Source organism: Pseudonaja textilis, chromosome 9 (genome assembly GCF_049901715.1).
Source record: "Pseudonaja textilis isolate UNSWEBS1 chromosome 9, rPseTex1.2, whole genome shotgun sequence".
Classification (NCBI taxonomy): Eukaryota; Metazoa; Chordata; class Lepidosauria; order Squamata; family Elapidae; genus Pseudonaja; species Pseudonaja textilis.
Genome location: NC_141998.1, coordinates 913,525 through 932,231, shown reverse-complemented (window position 1 = coordinate 932,231; position 18,707 = coordinate 913,525). Strand labels below are relative to the sequence as shown.

At 48.1% G+C, this 18,707-nt stretch overlaps 1 protein-coding gene across 1 annotated transcript in view; it reads right to left on the bottom strand.

Moving 5' to 3' along the window:
* The window catches only part of AAK1 (AP2 associated kinase 1), a 66,369-nt gene that overhangs the window by 22,123 nt on the left and 25,539 nt on the right, over positions 1-18,707 (bottom strand). The window contains 7 exon segments of the mRNA XM_087938624.1: positions 2,613-2,702; positions 4,219-4,335; positions 5,626-5,783; positions 7,648-7,871; positions 14,207-14,410; positions 16,114-16,361; positions 17,447-17,601. Coding sequence (XP_087794750.1) covers positions 2,613-2,702; positions 4,219-4,335; positions 5,626-5,783; positions 7,648-7,871; positions 14,207-14,410; positions 16,114-16,361; positions 17,447-17,601 — 1,196 coding nt within the window.

Below are 18,707 nucleotides of genomic sequence, written 5' to 3'. Positions count from 1 at the left end.
GAGAGTCAAATAAGCCTGCTGTGTCGTTACGGCGTTCCATGCTAGGCCCCCCCCATCTACATAACCGCGGTCTGAGCATTAATTTTCATATTTGGAAATAGAACAGAGTAACACAGAAGGGGCTGGTGGAAGGGACCTTGGAGGTCCTGCAATCTAACCCTCGGCTTAAGCAGGAGACCCTACAACCATTTCAGACATATGACTGTCCCATCTCTCCTTTAAAATCTCCAGTGTTGGAGCATTTACAACTTCCGGAAGCAAGATATCCCCGCTGATGAATTGTTCCCACTACTAGGAAGTTTCTCCTTAGGTCTAAGTTGCTTCTCTCCTCGAGTAGCTTCCCCCCCCCCCCGTTGCTTCGTATCTTGCCTTCAGGTGCTTCGAAGAATAGGTGACTATAGGAAGAATGCACCTTCCTAGCTGTACTTGTTCAACAAGCTCCTAGAGGTAACTTCACCTGCCTGGGGAGTATCTACGTGTCAACCGTTTAGTTCCTGTTACGTAAGGTCGCAGGAGCCAAGGGGGCTCAGCGGGAACATAATCCCTGAGGGCTTTGCCCACTTCTACCAGCTGAACAGATCAAAGGTACAGCCAAAATGAAGCCAAGTGAGCGCTCACACGGAGTTGTTCCCGGCCCGCTCATCTGTAGTGGCCACCAATGCCTTCACCCAACACTTCAAAGCAGGAGAAAGGGGGGTTGATTTCAGTATTTTTTGTGCTGTTGGAGAAGCATCTGATAGGCTGTTGAAATATCACTCTCACCACTGTTTTATAGCTACTCTGTGCTATCAACATGCCCCAGCAAAAGATTAAAGTACGTAAACAATCCATAAACATAAATGCTCAGAGAAGGGAGAATTGGGGGGGAGAGAATAGAGGAAAGAGAGAGAGAGAGATACACAGAGACAGAGAGAAATTGGGGGAGAGAGAGAGAGAGAGAGACTATGTCAAGATGCAATTCATTCAGCAGGTCTTCAGCTATTTGGTTCACTTAGAAACAAGATGCACCAAAACACTTTGCATAAAAACCCACATTTCAAACTAGATTACTCGTTCTGCAACTACGGAAGATTTTAAAAAAAAAAATAAAGCAAAGGGCAGCTAACCCAGCAAACACACACACCGCAGCAGAGTCCTTTTCTTTGGACTTCAGCTGGGGAGGAGAAACGATCTCATCAGAATCCAATCAAATCACATATCTGGGAGAGCTGAGATCCCCAATTTTGCCAGTCTTGGACAGACAGCAGCGAGTCTACTCATGGAGACACAAAAGCTTTGAAAATGTTACTCAGTGGTCTCCAAGATCTCAGGAGATGTGCCTGGTGCAAATTTTGAACAGGCCCTTCAACCAGCCACCGGTATTGAAACGTAAAAGGTATCCAGAATTTGCAAAAATAGTACCAAGGACCTCTCAAAATTCAGCTAAACATTCACAAAAACGCCTCTAAAAAACCTTTGGACATTAACTTTTGGGACTGAAAAAGCTGATCACGACTGCACAAGTACACACATCTTCCTCCTTCCCACTTTGGGCATCTTCAAGAAACACCGAAACAGCTTCTTATTTTGAAAATCCAGAACAAAACCCTGGGTTTGACCAGCCCCCTGTGATATGGACAACTCTGAATCGAATTCACACTAGCCATGGTGGATGTGTCAATGCCTTCAACAAGTGGGACAAAATAGCATCACCAAATTGTGATTGTGCGGCCAAAAAACAAACTACCCAACATACATAATGACAGTTAAAATAGAGCCTATAATGGAGATTTCACTAATTTCCTGGCGGTGACAAATGAAGTAGAAAATTTAATTTGCAACTTGCAATCTGCCTGTTAAGATTTCAGACCGTATATTCACGGTTTTGTATTTTAGCCCATGTTCCCTTTTACCGAAATCTGATGTGAATGTGTCATACAATAAATAAAATAAATAAATAGGCTGCTATTTAAATAGGCTTGGAGATTAACCTACCATTGCCTTCCCCAAGACCTTGGGATAGGATGCTCCTAATCCCTTCTCTTAAATTTAGCCATTGCACAGGATCTAAGACACCTGTCTTTTTGTGAAAGTACCTGCCCTGCGAAATGCTTTTTGCCTTGGGTGACTGACTGGCAGGGCTCTGCCCTCTGAGCTTTCCAAAAAGCAGCGAAGACACAGCATGGCATAGGGCGAAGGGATTTAATATGACGTTGTGTTGTTTTATCATTGAATATTATTTTAATTTTTCATTGGGAACTGCTCAGGGTTCTAGGTAAGACGGGTGACTATATAAATGTTTTAAATAAGTAAATAAGAAATAAAAATGTTATGGATAATAAAGTAGCCTATCTTAAAATATGACAATACTATTTAAACAACCCTAAATCTTATCAGTGTCAAACATAGATGGAAGATGGTCGTGCAAACAGATTATATAGAAAGAAATTGATAAAATTAAAAACAGAACGTCCAGTCTCTATTGACCGGCAAACAGGATGAACTTTGAGAAGGATGCTTTTCCAAAACTATGCCACCAAGAGGGCTCTGTTACTTTTGCCCCCTTGCCCAGTGGCATTACCTTTTAATGGGCATAATTGCTATGTCACCTTGATCACATAAATCATAGTTACCTGGTGTATCTGACAGTGGAAGAGGAATGAAAGGGTCAGGAACAGCCAGAAGTGGAGGGCTGGTATCCAGAATATCCTTTGTTTTTTCAGCTGGAAGGAAGGAAGGAAGGAAGGAAGGAAGGAAGGAAGGAAGGAAGGAAGGAAGGAAGGAAGGAAGGAAGGAAGGAAGGAAGGAAGGAAGGAAGGAGTCAAGAAAAATAGAAGATAGCAGAGAAAAACTGGATTTGTTCAAGGCCTTTCTAATATCCTTTTTCCCTAGATAGCTTAAACTATCATTTGTGCAAGTATTTTCATAATCCACAAAATAAGACTCGGCTTCTCATCTCAACATTTTGCATCATCCAGGATTAATATAGGAGTCACTATATATATGTGTCTAGATTTTTTAAAGATTTCTAGATATCCAAATGGATTGACATAAAAAAGCAAAAGAAAGCTGCATCACACCTGTGGAGAATGAGGGTGTAGCACCCACGCAAAGAGAAACATTCTTTACATTAGCCCAAATTAACTTCATTGAAGTGTATCATCTCAACACATACAATATACCCACAAAAGAAAGCACAGGAGGAGCTGAAAGAGACCGAGAGCACGAAGGGTGCCAGGCCGGGTCACAGTAACCTTTCCTTTTGGATTGACAGCATGATAACAAGCGCACCGGCCTCAGAAGGAAGCTAGGAAGACACAGGGAAGAGGCACGCCTAAAATGATCAGTATCTCAGGAGTTTAGAGAGTTCTTAAAATCCAGAGTTCTGACTTGTATAGAAGCAAAATGACATTCTGTCCGTCTGTCCGTCCACTCTCTCAAGAATCAGCTGCTATCTCCTGTGTTAGCTAAATTAGAGGGATCTCCAACCTTGGCAACTTTAAGACTTGCGGACTTCAACTCCCAGAATCCACAAGACTTAAAGTTGCCAAGGTTGGAGACCCCTGAGCTAAAACGGGGCATCTAACTTTGACCAATTTTGAGACTTGTGGACATCAGCTGGTGGAATTCTGGGAGTTGAAGTCCACAATTCTTACAGTTGCCAAGGTTGGACACCCCTGAGCGAATGTTCCCCTAGTACCCACCGCTGGGGCACTAGATGGCTGTCATGTTGCAAAATGTGTGGCCAAGCACATCTCACAATTCTTCTCCGTGGATCTGAAAGTTGGCACATGGTTGATCTTTTAATTGGTAACGTTGCATCTCGCAACAGAGATCAATCCATCGCGTTTCACTTTCTTGGTCTAGCTCAAGATGGGGAAAACTTGGGCGCCTCCTACATGCCAACAAGACAGACCTCCCAGTATTTTATTCATTAACTAGGTTGGCTTAGGCTAGGGGGAGCTGTGCAGCAACATCTGGAAAGCCACGGATTCAATATCCGCCTTTCCCCAGCTGGCATCTGCAGTGACGGGACTGCAGTTCACATCATTTTTGGCCAGCATGGTGAGATAGGACCAATTACAGCAAAGTCATGTCAACGGGCCTTGGAGATCTATGAAAGCTTATTTCTCCTGCCACCTTCTTTCACCGAATGGCACAGTTCTTAAGTTGTGCTCAGCCCGACAGACCCAAACCAATGATGAGTCTCCAATCCTTTCTGGCTGCCCCACAACGTACCTGATATGGGTGCAAGAGGAGAAGAGCCGAATGCGTCCGGCTGCGCTGCGGAAGGAGCGGCCTGAAAACCTGGGATCAGGTTCTCCGTTGAGCTGTCAAGTTTCTCAGGAGGCTTACCTGGAATTCAAAGGGACCGGTCGTTAAATGGTACCCGCCACTTGCAGGTGGGTACAACGACGTGGAGACGAGGGACGGAGAGAACAGGACAACCCGCAGGAATTCTGTGCGAGCGTTCCAGAGAGGGAAGGCGGAGGAAAGCAAAAAGGAAGTGCCAAGGGCGGGCAGCCCACGCTAAAAGCGGCTGCCAGCTACTGACTGCTTGTTGTATGCCAGGGAAGGTGTCGAACTCAAGGCCTGTGGGCCGGATCTGGTCCATGGATTGCTTAAATGCGGCCCACGGGGCCAGCCAGGAAACAGTGAAGCTGTCAGGATTTCGGCAGTTACCCCAATTAAGCACAGGAAGTAGAGCAGAAGTACTGGCCCACCCTGGCCACGCCTATCCCGCCCCCCGAGGTTAAACACAACCACGATGCAATGAAACTGAGTTCTACCCCCCCACACACATTGTGTCCCCCTCCTGGCTGAGCCAGATGAAGAAGTTTCAGGAGGCCCAGAAGGGAGCCAGATGCCAGAGAAGGAGTTACGGAAGGAGCAAGCGGAGCTCTGCAAGGGACGTCCCGCAGGAACACACGCTCCTCCCTCCTTCTCTTTCTCCATCGGAGGAACATGGAGACCCAGAGGGACGCTTTGGTGAGCGCCAGGTAGGAAAAACTGGGGCAGTGGAAACAAAGTGGTGAACTAAGAGCCAGTAAAAAGGTGTCACCTCGCCTGCCGTCTTTAAGCTGCCAACTGTCCTGACCCCAAACTTTGTCAAACTTAATCAAACACCAACTGAATTTGAAAGTAAAACCTCTTTTCAGTGCTGTCGAATGCTGCCACGAAACAGAAGTCCAATTAAGGCTAAAATAAAGCAACCCAAAATCCCAGCAAAACACGCCCAGAGTACAGAGTTACTGAACTGCTTTGCTTCCTGCAAAGCTCTTCGTCATTGAGGGCTGACTTGTATCCCTTATGGGAGGGGCAATCACCTCCCAGCCTTACTCCCAAGTCGCCTCTTTTGTCTCAGCTGCTCTCGCCTTCCGGCAGCTCTGCGCACACGTGCACTGGGAACAGGCTCCCCTTGTTCTTCTGCCTCGCTGCTACCAGACTCCAGAGGCTCCGGAGGCAGCACCCCATTCCCAGGTGGTCCTGGCCCCATCGCTGCATCGGATGCAGGACCCCTGTCCAAGTCCTCTCCAGACTCCCTGACCGGTTCCCTTTCGTCCTCACTGTCTGATACCTCTGCCGGCTGCCGGCGAACCACAACACCATCTCTGGTCCAGCTTCTGCACCGACCTCCAAACTCACCATCGCTCAGTTTTGCAAAGTCCTTATTCAGCAGCTCCTCTGCCGTCAGCTTGGAGAAGTTGTCGTCGTCAAAAGGATTCCAAGTAGAGACATCGGGTGGGTTGTAGACATTTTGCTGAGAGGTCTTCGGAGACCCCGAAGGGGTAGTCGAGGCAGACCTACAAGAGGGACAGCCCAAAGAAGTCCAAGAGTTAGGAAGGCGGGTTCCGTGGCTGATTGGGTCAACTCCTAAAATATTTCTATGGTGTTTTTTAACAGAAAGGGAGGGAGCAGAAGTGCGGCAGCTTTCAAATTGAACGTGCATTCCATAAATGTTTTCAAAGATAGTAACTCAGTGATTGAAGTTTCTGCCGGGCAAACATCTAACTGCGTGATTGATGACTCTTAGCTATGGATGTGTCCCATTGGAGAATATGAATCATGATACACCCGGGGGTGAGGGGAAAAATTCTAAAAAGAAGAAGAACAAACCCATCGGGGAATAAATTCAGCAGTCCCTCTGCATTTAAAAGACAACAGCCCTTCTTTTGAAGACAACCAAGTCCACATTTTGGACAGAGAGGACCGCTGGTTTGAAAGAGGAGCCCAAGAGGCCCCCTATGTCAAAACAGAGAGGGAGGGATAGGACATCATCTATCTCCAGACTACAACATGGTCCTTTCAAGCGAAACGTCTTAGAGGAAAAACCAAGGGGAGTCCAGTTGCCTCTTGAAAAAGCCCCTTTTGGGACAGCCATGGCCTGGATGACGGAGAATCTCCGTAGATATTTGGAAGCTGCCTGCAGTCCTCGGAAATGCAGCAGCGTGAAAGCCAAGAATGATCCCGTGTGAGCAGCAGAGGTGAGTATTCAGCCAGTTCTGACCAGTTCTGGAGAACCGGTAGTGGAAATTTTGAGTAGTTCAGAGAACTGGCAAATACCATCCCTGACTGGAGATTTTATCCTTCCCCTGCCATGCCCACCAAGCCAGACCCACAGAACCGGTAGTAGAAAAAATCTGAATCCCACCACTGGCCGTATAACTCCATTTACGAGAATGGCGGGCACTTGTGCACAGGTGTGCCCAGAGCTAATGCAACTGGAGCTGGGTGCGCATGCTCGCTTGACACTTGCACGGCTGGTTCTGAATGGGTCAGGGCCCAGCACCAGGCAGGCCACAGCCAGAGGGTTGGGGGTGCCTGATAGGACAGAACAGAATAAAACAGATACTGGAATGAAGAACAGAATAAAATAGAGAAAGAATAAGGAAGGAAGGAAATGGAATGGAATGGAATGGAATAGAATAAGGAATAGAATGAGGAATAGAATGAGGAATAGAATGAGGAATAGAATATAAAATAGAACAGAATAGGGAATGGAATGGAATGGAATGGAATGGAATGGAATGGAATGGAATGGAATGGAATGGAATAGAATAGAATAGAATAGAATAGAATAGAATAGAATAGAATAGAATAGAATAGAATAGAATAGAATAGAATAGAAGCCAGAATAAATAGGATAGGATAGGATAGGATAGGATAGGATAGGATAGGATAGGATAGGATAGGATAGGATAGGATAGGATAGAAGCCAGAATAAATAGGATAGGATAGGATAGGATAGGATAAGATAGGATAGGATAGGATAGAACAGAATAGAATAGAATAAGAAAGAATGGAGTGGAATGGAATGGAATAAGGAAAGAATAGAATGAAATAGAATAAAATTCTTCATTGGCCAAGGGTGTGACTGGACACACAAGGAATTTGTCCTGCTCCAGGTGAATTGAATGCCGCAGCCATTTGGGTTTACGGAAGCTGCAGTGCAACAGGTCTCTAGGATAACAGCTTGGAGGCCGCTGGGAAAGTAAGGCAAGACGGGAAGGGAATACGAGAAAATCTGGGCTCGGTTATCGGCTGTCGTTTCCTTTGTTCTCCCCTGGATTTATGTCCACTGTAAAGTCCTTAAGCCTCCCATGAATGCCAGTGTCCTCCGACTCACACGGGCTCCCCAAGAGGAAGAGAGGATAGCCCCAGACTTACTTGGACTTATTGAGGCTGGCTTCCGCAGCTGCTGCCTGTAGCAGTTGTGTCGATTTACTGGCTGGGACCCCGAAGACGGTGCTGTGGGTCACATCACTGAGAATCCTCCGGTGTCCACCTCGCTGAGTCTTGGGGGACGATGGTGGCGTGAGGGACCCCACCTTCTGGCCCTGGACAGCTGATGGCGGAGTGGTTGATTTCTTTTGTTGCCTTGGAGGTGCTTGCTTTTAGGAAAACAAAACGGGGAAACAGGGATAAGAAAGAAAGAAAGAAAGAAAGAAAGAAAGAAAGAAAGAAAGAAAGAAAGAAAGAAAGAAAGAAAGAAAGAAAGAAAGAAAGAAAGAAAGAAAGAAAGGAAGGAAAAGAGAAAGAAAGAGAGAGAGAGAGAGAGAGAGAGAGAGAGAGAGAGAAAGAAAGAAAGAAAGAAAGAAAGTGAAGGAAAAAGAAAGAAAGAAAGAAAGAAAGAAAGAAAGAAAGAAAGAAAGAAAGAAAGAAAGAAAGAAAGATGGCAGCTATTCAGAAACTTCTGCAGTAGAGAATTCTTTATGAACAGCACATCAAAACAATTTAACAGAAACGAAAATGCAACCAAGCAGGATTGCATCACAGAACATCAGATGATTTGGTTATTCCATCACCTCCTGCAGGCAAAATGTCGGTCTGTGCGGAGGCCCACATGCACACGTGCTTAGAGAGCTATACACACAGAATTTCCCTCCCTGTACGGAAGGCGACAGAGGCCAAAACTCACCAACAAAACGATACCCCTAAATAAGATTAACCTAATTTCTACTGCATTTCCAAATGAGGGACCCCTTCAAAGAAGGTGGAAAGGAGCCCCCCGTCTCTGTGAAAACAGAAAAGCCAGAAGATTCCCACCATATCCTCGAACTGCTGTAAGTCTCTTTTCTTGCCTATTTTCTAGCCACAGCAAAAGTCTTAGCCTGATGAACCAGGTTTTCATTTCTTTTTGGATCAACCTGGGTCATTTCCCACCCAGACTCAGCTAAATTTTCACAGGTAACTTATGATGCTATTCAGATGGAGGAAGTGGCCAAATTATCAGCTGATGGATGGCAAACCCTTTGCGTCCTGGCTCGCTGCAAGACTCCAGACAGTTCGCAGTTCATAAAACGTCATAAAAACCAGCGTTACAAGACACAAAAATGCCACTAAACATTCAATTAAAACCATAAAAGCAAACAGAATGAAAATGGGATGCTTCAAGCCCAACAGAAGAGGCAGCCCGAGATCCGTCACTCAGTTCCCCAAAGGCCGGTGAGCGAAGATCGTCTTCAACTCCCGACATGCTGGCTGGGGAAATCTGAGAGTTGAGGTTCTTGTTCTCTCTCTCTCTCTCTCTCTCTCTCTCCTTCCGTTCTTTCTCTTTCTCTCTCTTTCTTCTCTCTCTCCTTTTCTCCCTTTCTCTCTCCCTTTTTCTCTCTACTTCTCTTTCCTCTCTCCCTTTCTCTCTCCTTTCTCTCTTTCCCTCTCTCTATTCTTTCTCCTTTTCTCTCTCCCTCTTTCTCTCCCTTTCTTTCTCCCTTTTTCTCTCTCCCTCTTTCCTCTCTCTCCCTTTCTCTCTCTCTCTCTCTTTCTCTCTCTCTCCCTTCTCTCTTTCTTTCCTCTTTCCCTCTTTTCTCTCTCTTTTTTCCTTTCTCTCTCCCTTTTTCCCTCTACCTCTCTTTCCTCTCTCCCTTTCTCTCCTTTCTCTCTTTCTTTCCTCTTTCCCTCTTTTCTTTCTCCTTTTCTCTCTCTCCCTTTCTTTCTCCCTTTTTCTCTCTCCCTCTTTCCTCTCTCTCCCTTTTTCTCTCTACCTCTTTCCTCTCTCCCTTTCTCTCTCCTCTCTTTCTTTCCCTCTTTTTTCTCTCTCTCTCTCCCTCTCTCTCTCCTTTCTGTCTCTGTCTTTCCTTTTCTCTGTCTTTCCTTCTCCCTCCCTCCCACTCTCTCTCTCTCTCTCAAACTGTGTTAATAGGAGCCCTGTGTCCTTCTGCCCCGATGCCCCTGGAATGAACAAAACTGATGACCAAAGAAACCTCTTCACTCAGGCACGTTTTACTTCCGTTATAGCAGGAATATCTGGGGGGGAGGGAAAGCGGGGAGGGTCGTTTCCCCCGCCCCTCCCAGACTAGCTCTTGAAACCAGATGGCTCCAGAAACTCAAGAGCCTTACCGGGTAATAACGGGAAAATTGTGTGCAAAGACCTCCAGCTCTAACAGACGCAAGAGCCAGAAAAGCTGCATTTCAAAAAGGAACAAACGGGAATGATTGCAGCGGAATATAATTAAGAGTCGGTCTATGGGCAGGGGGGGGTACAGGGGGGGATGAAATTTACTTTCCAACATCTGCAGGGATGGGAGCAGAGACCCCTGGCAAGGCTCCAGGCCTTTTAGATGGAGGCAGCTGCTACTCCTGGGGCAGGGAAAGCCCTGGTTTTCATGAGGCATAGAGCACTTGACAAGCGCATACATTGTAAGCATGAAACGAAAGGCCTGTTCGGATGCGGGGGGCAGGGGAGGAGGGTATAAGTAAGAAACTCCAGCGCAGCCAACCCTAGGAGTATATCCCCCTCCCCAATCCCATGAGCCTCCCCAGGTTAGTCCTCTGAAGGATTGCAGGAAACCACCTCGAACATCCCGGTTCTATTCGCTGAAGGTTCTGGGTGTTGGAGATCGACGGTTGAGCCGGGGGGGGAAGGCGTCAAACAGGGAATTTGTCTAGAATCCTTTCATGGGTACAAGAGGCTGTGTCTGACCCCTCTTGAATGCCGCGGAACCTCCTGGAGTCTGAGCCAGGTGCTAACCGTTAGCCTGAGATTCCTGGGTACAGTACAGACTTTGGCAACTGAACAGCTAACAAGTAACTCTTCACGTAGGGACCTGGTTAGTTGCCCCTGCAAAAGACGCCTCCTGCCTCCCTCCGGATCAAGAGCAGGTGAGAAGAGCTGTGGGACGTTTACCTTTTGCAGGCTGGTTGTCCAACCTGCGGCTCTGCACAAACTTCCCTTATCTTGACTTTGATTCCTTCTAAGGGCTGAGATATCGCTGGTTTTACCAGTGTCCAGGCAGGGAGTCTCTAACCTTGGCCACTTTTAGACTGGTGGACTTCAACTCCCAGAGTTCCTCAGCCAGCTTTGAAGTTGGGAGTCCACAAGTCTTAAAGTGGCCAAGGTTGGAGACCCCTGGCCTTGGCTGCCTCTCTTCCCTCCTGTCTCCCAAGGTTCTTCTCACAGGCCATTAGGTAAAGGCAGGCAAGGGAGCCCGCTGCCATTTTTCACTGACTCTGTTGCAGGTAAAGGACTCAGGGAATCCATGTGGTGCCGGGGGGGGGAGAGCCTCAAGTTGGCCACCTCTGAGCTACATGGACCCCAAAGAGAGACCTACAGCAAACCTCTCAGGGCTTCGGAAGCAAGTCAGCCCTTGCGATTTGCAAAAAGAATTCAGAAAATCAAGGACTTCAAACAAACCAAGAAGGACGATGGGCCACGTTTCAAGGGGTCCGAGAGGACTGAAATACACCAGGCTCCATTTCCATCCCAGAATAAATACAATCAAAGTTTCAAGGTTCACAGAGAGGCCTACACTAACCATACAAGGTTGGTCCATACCACATGTAGGTATGTAGCATGTAATATGTAGCAGCCTATCGTTTAATGTATGGCTTGATGTCTTCTCCAAACACAACTACTTGTCTATCCCATTGTTCTGGGGGGGTCTTTGGTTTCCCATCTTCCGTGGGATTTGCTCCAGTAGTGGGTTTCTACCTTGGTCGCTACCGATTGGGTGGGCGATTGTGCATGCGCCCCTAAGGCACCAATCAGCGGAGAGAATGAAGAAATGAAAAGCTCCCACCCTCCCGTGCGCTTCTCACTTCTTTCATCCTCTCAGTTGATTGTCAGAGGACCCGGTTCATCAGTACTGGTAGTTATTTTTACTACCGGATCAGTTGAACTGGGCCGAACCGGTAGCATATCACCACTGCTTTGCTCCCCAGAGCTATGCTGGCTGGAGAATTCTGGGAGTTGGAAGTCCATAAGTCGTAACGTTGCCAAGTTTGGAAACCTCTGGCCTCACCTATGTCCAACCGGGGCACTGCCAATAAAATGTATGTTTATGCAACTATGCAACGCAGAGTAAGGCTCATGAAAGCTCTCCACTGACATCGAGCTAAATTCAAACTGTGGAATCCACTCCTTCCAAATTCTTTTGGAGTGATTTGGAAGCTTGCAAACAATCTTGCCCACATCACCACCCCGGCCCCGGCCGGCTCTGCTCAATGAAGGCCTCCTCCCTCCTGTGCGCCTCCTCCAGCCTAGGAACCGAGGCCAAAGCAAACAGCAGAGCTGCTCCCAGTCTGTCTTGGCCCACCAGGCTGAAAGGAAGCCAAGCGAGGGAAGAGAGGCCGCCTGAGGTGGGAGAGGCCGCCTCTCCTCCACTTCCCAGCAGAAAGCAGAGGGAGTTGATCGGTCAGCGATTGGTCAAATAATAATAAAGCATTTAAGAACGTTAATGTTATGTGGTCAGAACTTATGCCCATTATGAAACAGATGCATGAATGATTTAGCTGGAGTTATAACAGAATGGCAGAACTGTAATATTTATCTTGATAAATCTTTATCTGCCTTTGCTTCACACTGGTTGCCCCGTCAAAGTGAGATCAAATCTACTGAACCTTCTTTGTGGTCGTGGGTCAATCCGGTTCTCTAACGATTCACACACCACGGTAGCATCTGGCACTGAGGGGAGTCTGTATTCCAGATGTGTCGATCCCCACAGTGCTTGTAACCAGCTCTAAAGAGGCCCTCCGCTCTTTCAGCTTCCTCCAGTAGTAAATCTACCCTGAATGTCCTCCCACAGATGACATCAACAGAAAGAAAGAAAAAGAACCATCGTTTACACTGGTCAATTGACCAGAATCCTCTCCACCCAATGAGGCTGAACGGTTCCCGCAGACAATCTGTCTCAAACATGCCGTCTTTGCAAAGCAGAAGGAACCATGGCCGAAGAGAACAAGATCACCTTTTGGAGTAAAACCTCTAGTAGCCGAATTTTGCAAGTCCCTTTGGGCTCCTTCCTCCCTCCCCAACGAGGGAGGGGCTGGCCTGAATTGTTTTCCCTTGAAACTAGTTTCTTGGAACGGGCTTAAGCCACGTTTCTCTAATCGTTACACAGCTAGTCCTTGACTTACAACCATAATTAAGGCCAGAATTTCTATCGTTAAGCGAGGCACTTGTTAAGCCAGTCACACCCAATGTTACCCCCTTTTTTTTTCCCCCACGGTTGTTAAGCGAAATCACTTGCCGTTGTTAGCAACAAGGTTGTCGAGAGACTGGCCTCCCCATTGAGTTTGCTCGCAAAAGTCGATTCCGTGATTCCGGGACAACCGTCATAAATACACGCTAACCGCCAAGCACCCAAATTTTGATCACATGACCATGGGGAATGCTGAGATCATAATTAGGGCATGTACTGGTTGTAGGTCACTTCTTCCAGGCCGTTGTAAGTTTGAAAGGTCGCTAAATGAACCGTTATAAGTCAAGAACTACCTGTATTGGCAACAGGACTTCCCAGTGCCCCTCCAAGGCCACTCCCTCTGCCCTCCGCAATCACAAGTCACGGCTGTTGCGCAACGCTACCAAAACCACGGTTATTGATGCCTTTTGCACAACAGTTCCACAGGTTTACTAGCTGGAGTAGCCCTTCATCCCCTGGACTTTGCAGATCGGTTCTCATCGCAACTTCCAGAGCAGGACCAAGTTCGTCCTTAAGAGAAGGTTGGCTGAGAGGCCCTTCACCAGCGGAATCTAGTTCTGGTTCAAGCTACTAGTTTTCACCAGTTTCAGTCACCATACTATGAAAAAGAGGTTGAGACTCTGGAAAGATTGCAGAGAAGAGCAACCAGGATGATGAGGGGACTGGAGACTAAAACATATGAAGAACGGTTACAGGAACCGGGCCTGGATAGTCTAGTGATAAGAAAAACCAGAGGAGACAGGAGAGCAGACTTGCAATATTTGAGGGGCTGCCCCAGAGAGGAGGAAGGGGGTCCAGCTATTTTCCAAAGCACCAAAGGCCAGAGAAGGAATAATAATGGATGGAAACTGAACAAGGAGGAGAGATTCAACCTGGAAATAGGGAGAAACTTTCTGAGAGTGACAACAATCAACCTATAGAACGGAAGTTGCCCTCAGAAGTTGTGGGAGCTTCATCCCTGGAGGATTTCAAGAAGAGGCTGGACTGCCATCGGTCAGAAATGGTGTAGGGTCTCCTTCTTGGGTGGAGGGCTGGACTAGACGACCTACCAGGTCCCTTCCAACTCTGTTAATCTTTATCTGCGTCTGTTAAAGACTTCCTGGCTACCCTCAGACAATGCCCAGTCAAAGACCTGATGGCTGCACTCATACAACACACCAAACCGGGCTAAGAGTTCTTCAATCTGCCTTTATTCTTTACGGCGTAGATCCTGAGCACCATTTAGCCCATCGGGTTGGTCTCGCGCAGCACATGGTGCAGAACCAGGCACCCGAACCCATGGAGAGGAAGGTCTGCCTGTTCCTTACCGGGAGTTCCTGGTTGGGCGCTGCTGGGGCTCCCGAAGGCTGTGCGGGGGCCTTCTGTGGCCCAGCAACCATCTTGGCTTGGATGGCGGCTTGCTGGGCCAAAAGCTGCGGCGGTGGCGGCTGTGTGGCGGCCCCTGCTCCCTGCTGCATCCCCGGGAATTGAGGCTTTCCGGATGCCGGGGCAGCCTGTGGCATTTTGTGGGCCTAGGAGAGAGGAAAGCAAAGCCTTTGTCACTGCCTGCCCTTTTCTGGAAGACAGAAAGCCGGGCGCCGTGAATTTCGGTTTTCCCCATCCACCTTCCTGCATTGACAACTCAGTCCAAGTGCGGTCGGCAACGCAACGACCGGGTGGTTGCAGCAGAGTTTGAGAGACAAGGGAGGGGGGCCCTCACTGGTGTCAACTCGTAAAGCATTCCTATGTCTGTTTCAGAGTTGCCATAAACAAGGGGGCGGGAGAAACCTGACGGAGCAGGGCGGCCGTTTAAAACCGGAAGTTCCTTCCAACACTTATCTCACAAAGATTGTAGCCTAGGCTACCGGATCTTCTGCCCAGGAAAATCCTTAATTGGAGAACGTGATTGATGACACCCAGCCCAGTGAAAACGTGCTTCACTGGAGAGTCTGATTTATGACATACCCAGGGAGGAGGGGGGGGGAAAGAGGGTCACAGTGGACTGTAAATTACATAGAGTTGGCTTCATGCAGGCTAATGCCGGACTTGTTGCTCTTAATAAACCTTCTGGATTCTTTTGAAGCTTGGCTCAAGGCTCATGATTTCATTAGGGCAACCGCCCGGAATCCTGACAACTGGGCTGATTGACACATAGGTCCAAGGGCCACCCGTCATGGAGGCTGAAAAGTGGGATTAAACCCTGAATCCAACGGCCGTTTCGACCTGCTCTGCTCTGGTCTAACGCGTCCTTCCTTCTCTTCCTCTTTCTCACTCACAGAAGGATGGATGGTGGAGCAAAAGGCAAGAGGTTGAGGATTAAAGCAGGTGTGATTTCGGTTTTCCTGGCCCGACTGACTCCGATGGGGCACCAGGATTAACTCCCAGAGCCTGTGTTTGCACAAAGAAATTCTATGGCAGTGGTCTCCAACCTTGGAGTTGAAGTCCACCAGGCTTAAAGTGGCCAAGGTTGGAGACCCCTCCTCTATGGGCTTGGATGACCCTACCCATAATGATATACAGTCCGTTCTCTTTTAGCCACTACAATTGGGGTCAGAACTAAAGAAGCTTCTTTCTTGGATGAGAAGCAAAACATCTTCGAAGAAAAACCAGAAAGCCCAATTGCCTTTTGAAAAAAAAAGCACCTTTGGGACATATAAACAAACTGTCATCTAAAAATATACTCCTTTGGTCCTTTTAGCTGTCAGAAAAAGGAAGTGGGGGAAAACAGAGCATTCCCTTAGTGCCTAGATAATCGCCCTGGCAGCCCAAAACTGCCAAAGCACAAGAATATTACTGGAGAGCATGATTGATGACTCTTGGCTATGGATGTGTCCCATTGGAGAATACACATTCAGGGGTGGGAGGAAGGCCGGGGTCAAGGGGGAAATGATGTATTTTAGTATCGGCTGCATCCAGGTAATGCCGACATGATCACTTCTAATAAATCATGCTTATGATGATCCTCAACCGTGCTTATGATGATCTTACTTCTTCTGCTTTCCTTGCCAGACTTCCGAAGGTCGAGAACAGGAGGATTTGGGCAAAGGAGTTACATTTCTGTCACAGCTGTTTAACTGCGAGCCGTCGCTAAATGAGGCCAAGGCTAACTTCCATCCTGCAAACCGGCCCCACCCACTCTGCTTTTGCCACCTCAACTCCCACGCCAGACGGACGCAGTTGACAAAAGCGGGGGGAGGGGCGGGAGGGGGGGACGACTGGACGTTGCCAGCCTTACCTGTTGAGCCTGCAGGGGCGGCATCTGCGGAGGCTGCTGCTGATAGAAGAGAGCCGGCGCCTGCGGCTGCGGCTGCTTGAGGAAGAGCTGGTGCTGTGGCGTGGCCTGGGCTGAAGGGAGCTGGGCTTGCGCGGTGGCCACTGGCTGGGCAGCACCGCTGGGCTTGGGCTGAGTCGGTTGAGGCAGAGCGTTTGGCTGAGGAATCGCTGCAGGAAGGGGAGGCTGGCCGCCGGCCAGAGGAGCTGGAGCTGCAAGCAGAGAGCAGGGCGGGGCAGGAGGTTAAAATGGAGCCCGGGGGGGGCACTTCCTGTACGCTCACCTGGCAACCGTTTAAAAAAAAAACGGACTAGGAAGGGGCTGCCCAGACTGGGGACCTTCCAAGACTCAGAGGTCCACCTGGATGACTTCATCTTCTTTTTAACAACCCCGTAAGCCCTTGCGGGGTGGAGTCTCGGCAGCTGAATGGAGCAAGCAGAGGGTTTACTGGCTGGGTGCCCTTCCTGGAGGCTTTCAAGAAGAGGCTGGACTGCCCCCTGTCAGAAAGGGTGTAGGGTCTCCTGCTTGGGGGAAGGGGTTGGACTGGATGACCTACAAGGTCCCTTCCAACTCTGTTCATCTGATAGGTAGGTAGGTAGGTAGGTAGGTAGGTAGGTAGGAAGGAAGGAAGGAAGGAAGGAAGGAAAGGAAAGGAAAGGAAAGGAAAGGAAAGGAAAGGAAAGGAAAGGAGAAAGGAGGGAGGGAAGGAGGAAGGAAGGAAGGAAGGAAGGAAGGAAGGAAGGAAGGAAGGAAGGAAAAGGAAAAGAAAGAAAGAAAGAAAGAAAGAAAGAAAGAAAGAAAGAAAGAGAAAGAAAGAAAGAAAGAAAGAAAGAAAGAAAGTGGTGCGAGCTCCATCCCTGGAAGCTTTCAAGAAGAGGTTGGACTGCCACCTGTCAGAAAGGGTCTCCTGCTTGGGCGGGGGGTGGGGTTGGACTGGATGACCTACAAGGTCCCTTCCAACTCTGTTAATCTGTATCTGTATCTTACCTCCCGCTAAGCTGAGTTTGGCTCCCACCCTCTTGAGGTTCCATAAGAGCCTGAAGACCTGGCTTGGAGAGCCAATGGGGGGGAAGTTAATTAAAAGCTAATCCCCCCCACACACATATATTCAGCTCCTTCCTTCGGCATCTTGCATTAATGATCTCAATTTATCTACTTTGCCATTTTATGTCTGGTGGTTTTAATGTGTTTTTTTTTTAATGTCTTTATGCTGCGAGGCGCCCAGAGTCATTTGATGCTGGGTGGGAAACAAGCATGTTCCGCGATAAATAAATACTAAACAAACAAGGATTCTCACCTTGTGGCTGGACGCTGGCTTGGACTGCAGGCCTCTTCCTAGGAGTCAAGGCAGGTTGAATGGGCAGAATTCCTGGGTTGGGTTGCGTTTGCCCAGCTTTGGGTCTCTGGCGTGGTGTGATGGACGTTTCTGTTGTGGGAATAGGATCTGTCAGCCTGTCAACCACAGATAATACGAAACAAGAGGTTAGGATAATGGCTGCTTTTGAGGGACATCACAGCCAGTTGCTTTTAGTGGGCCCAACTCTTTTAGAGGATGCCCTGGTCCTGTAGATCAGGGTGTCCAACCTTGGCAACTTTAAGACTTGTGGACTTCAACTCCCACAATTCCTCAGTCAGCTTTGCTGGATGAGGAATTCTGGGAGTTGAAGTCCACAAGTCTTAAAGTTGCCAAGGTTGGACACCCCTGCTGTAGATCAGGGGTGTCCAACCTTGGCAAGTTTAAGACTTTGTGGACTTCAACTCCCACAATCCCTGAGCTAACATGACTGGACGAGGAATTCTGGGATTGGAAGTCCTCAAAGTCTTACAGCTGTCAAGTTTGAAGACCCCTGGTTTAAAGCAAGGAGTCTCCAAACTGGGCAAATTTTAAGATTTGTGGACTTCAACTCCTAGGCCAGCTGGGGAATTCTGGGAGTTGAAGTCCACAAAAACCCACCAAGTTTGGAGACCTCCCCGCTCCCTGTGCTCTAAAGTCACAGAATGCATTGACGCTTGGAGGCCGCCTCCTGTTTCAGACAGGCACTTTTAGATGAAGGAAGGGAAAGCAAAAATCCGCCCGAGTTGACTTGGAAACAGCCGCCAGAGTTGAGTGCAATTGTAGATGCTTCTATAAAAAGGACCTTTGTCCAGATTTGGCCAGATTCCTCTAAATTGCTTTGGTTCCCTTCCAGTGCTATGAATATCCCACAAAGACCATGTTTCAACGGACACGGAGACCAGCTAAACCTCCCAGAAACGTTCGATCCAACGGAGACCAAGCAGAGACTCAAAGGGGGGGAATAAGAAGGCATCCAGGTAACTGCAAGAAGGTATGTCCTCCAATAAGAAGGCATCCAGGTAAGTGCGAGAAGTTCACAGAAGGGAGAAGACGGAGCAGGTGAAATGATGTGCCTCCAAAAAGGAGAAGATGGCAGTTCAAGAAAAACAAGGGCAAACCAAGGAGGGTTTGGATCATCTAGACCTGGGGTCTCCAACCTTGGCCACCTGGAACACTTGTGGACTTCCACTCCCAAGCTGGCTGGGAGTTGAAGTCCACAAGT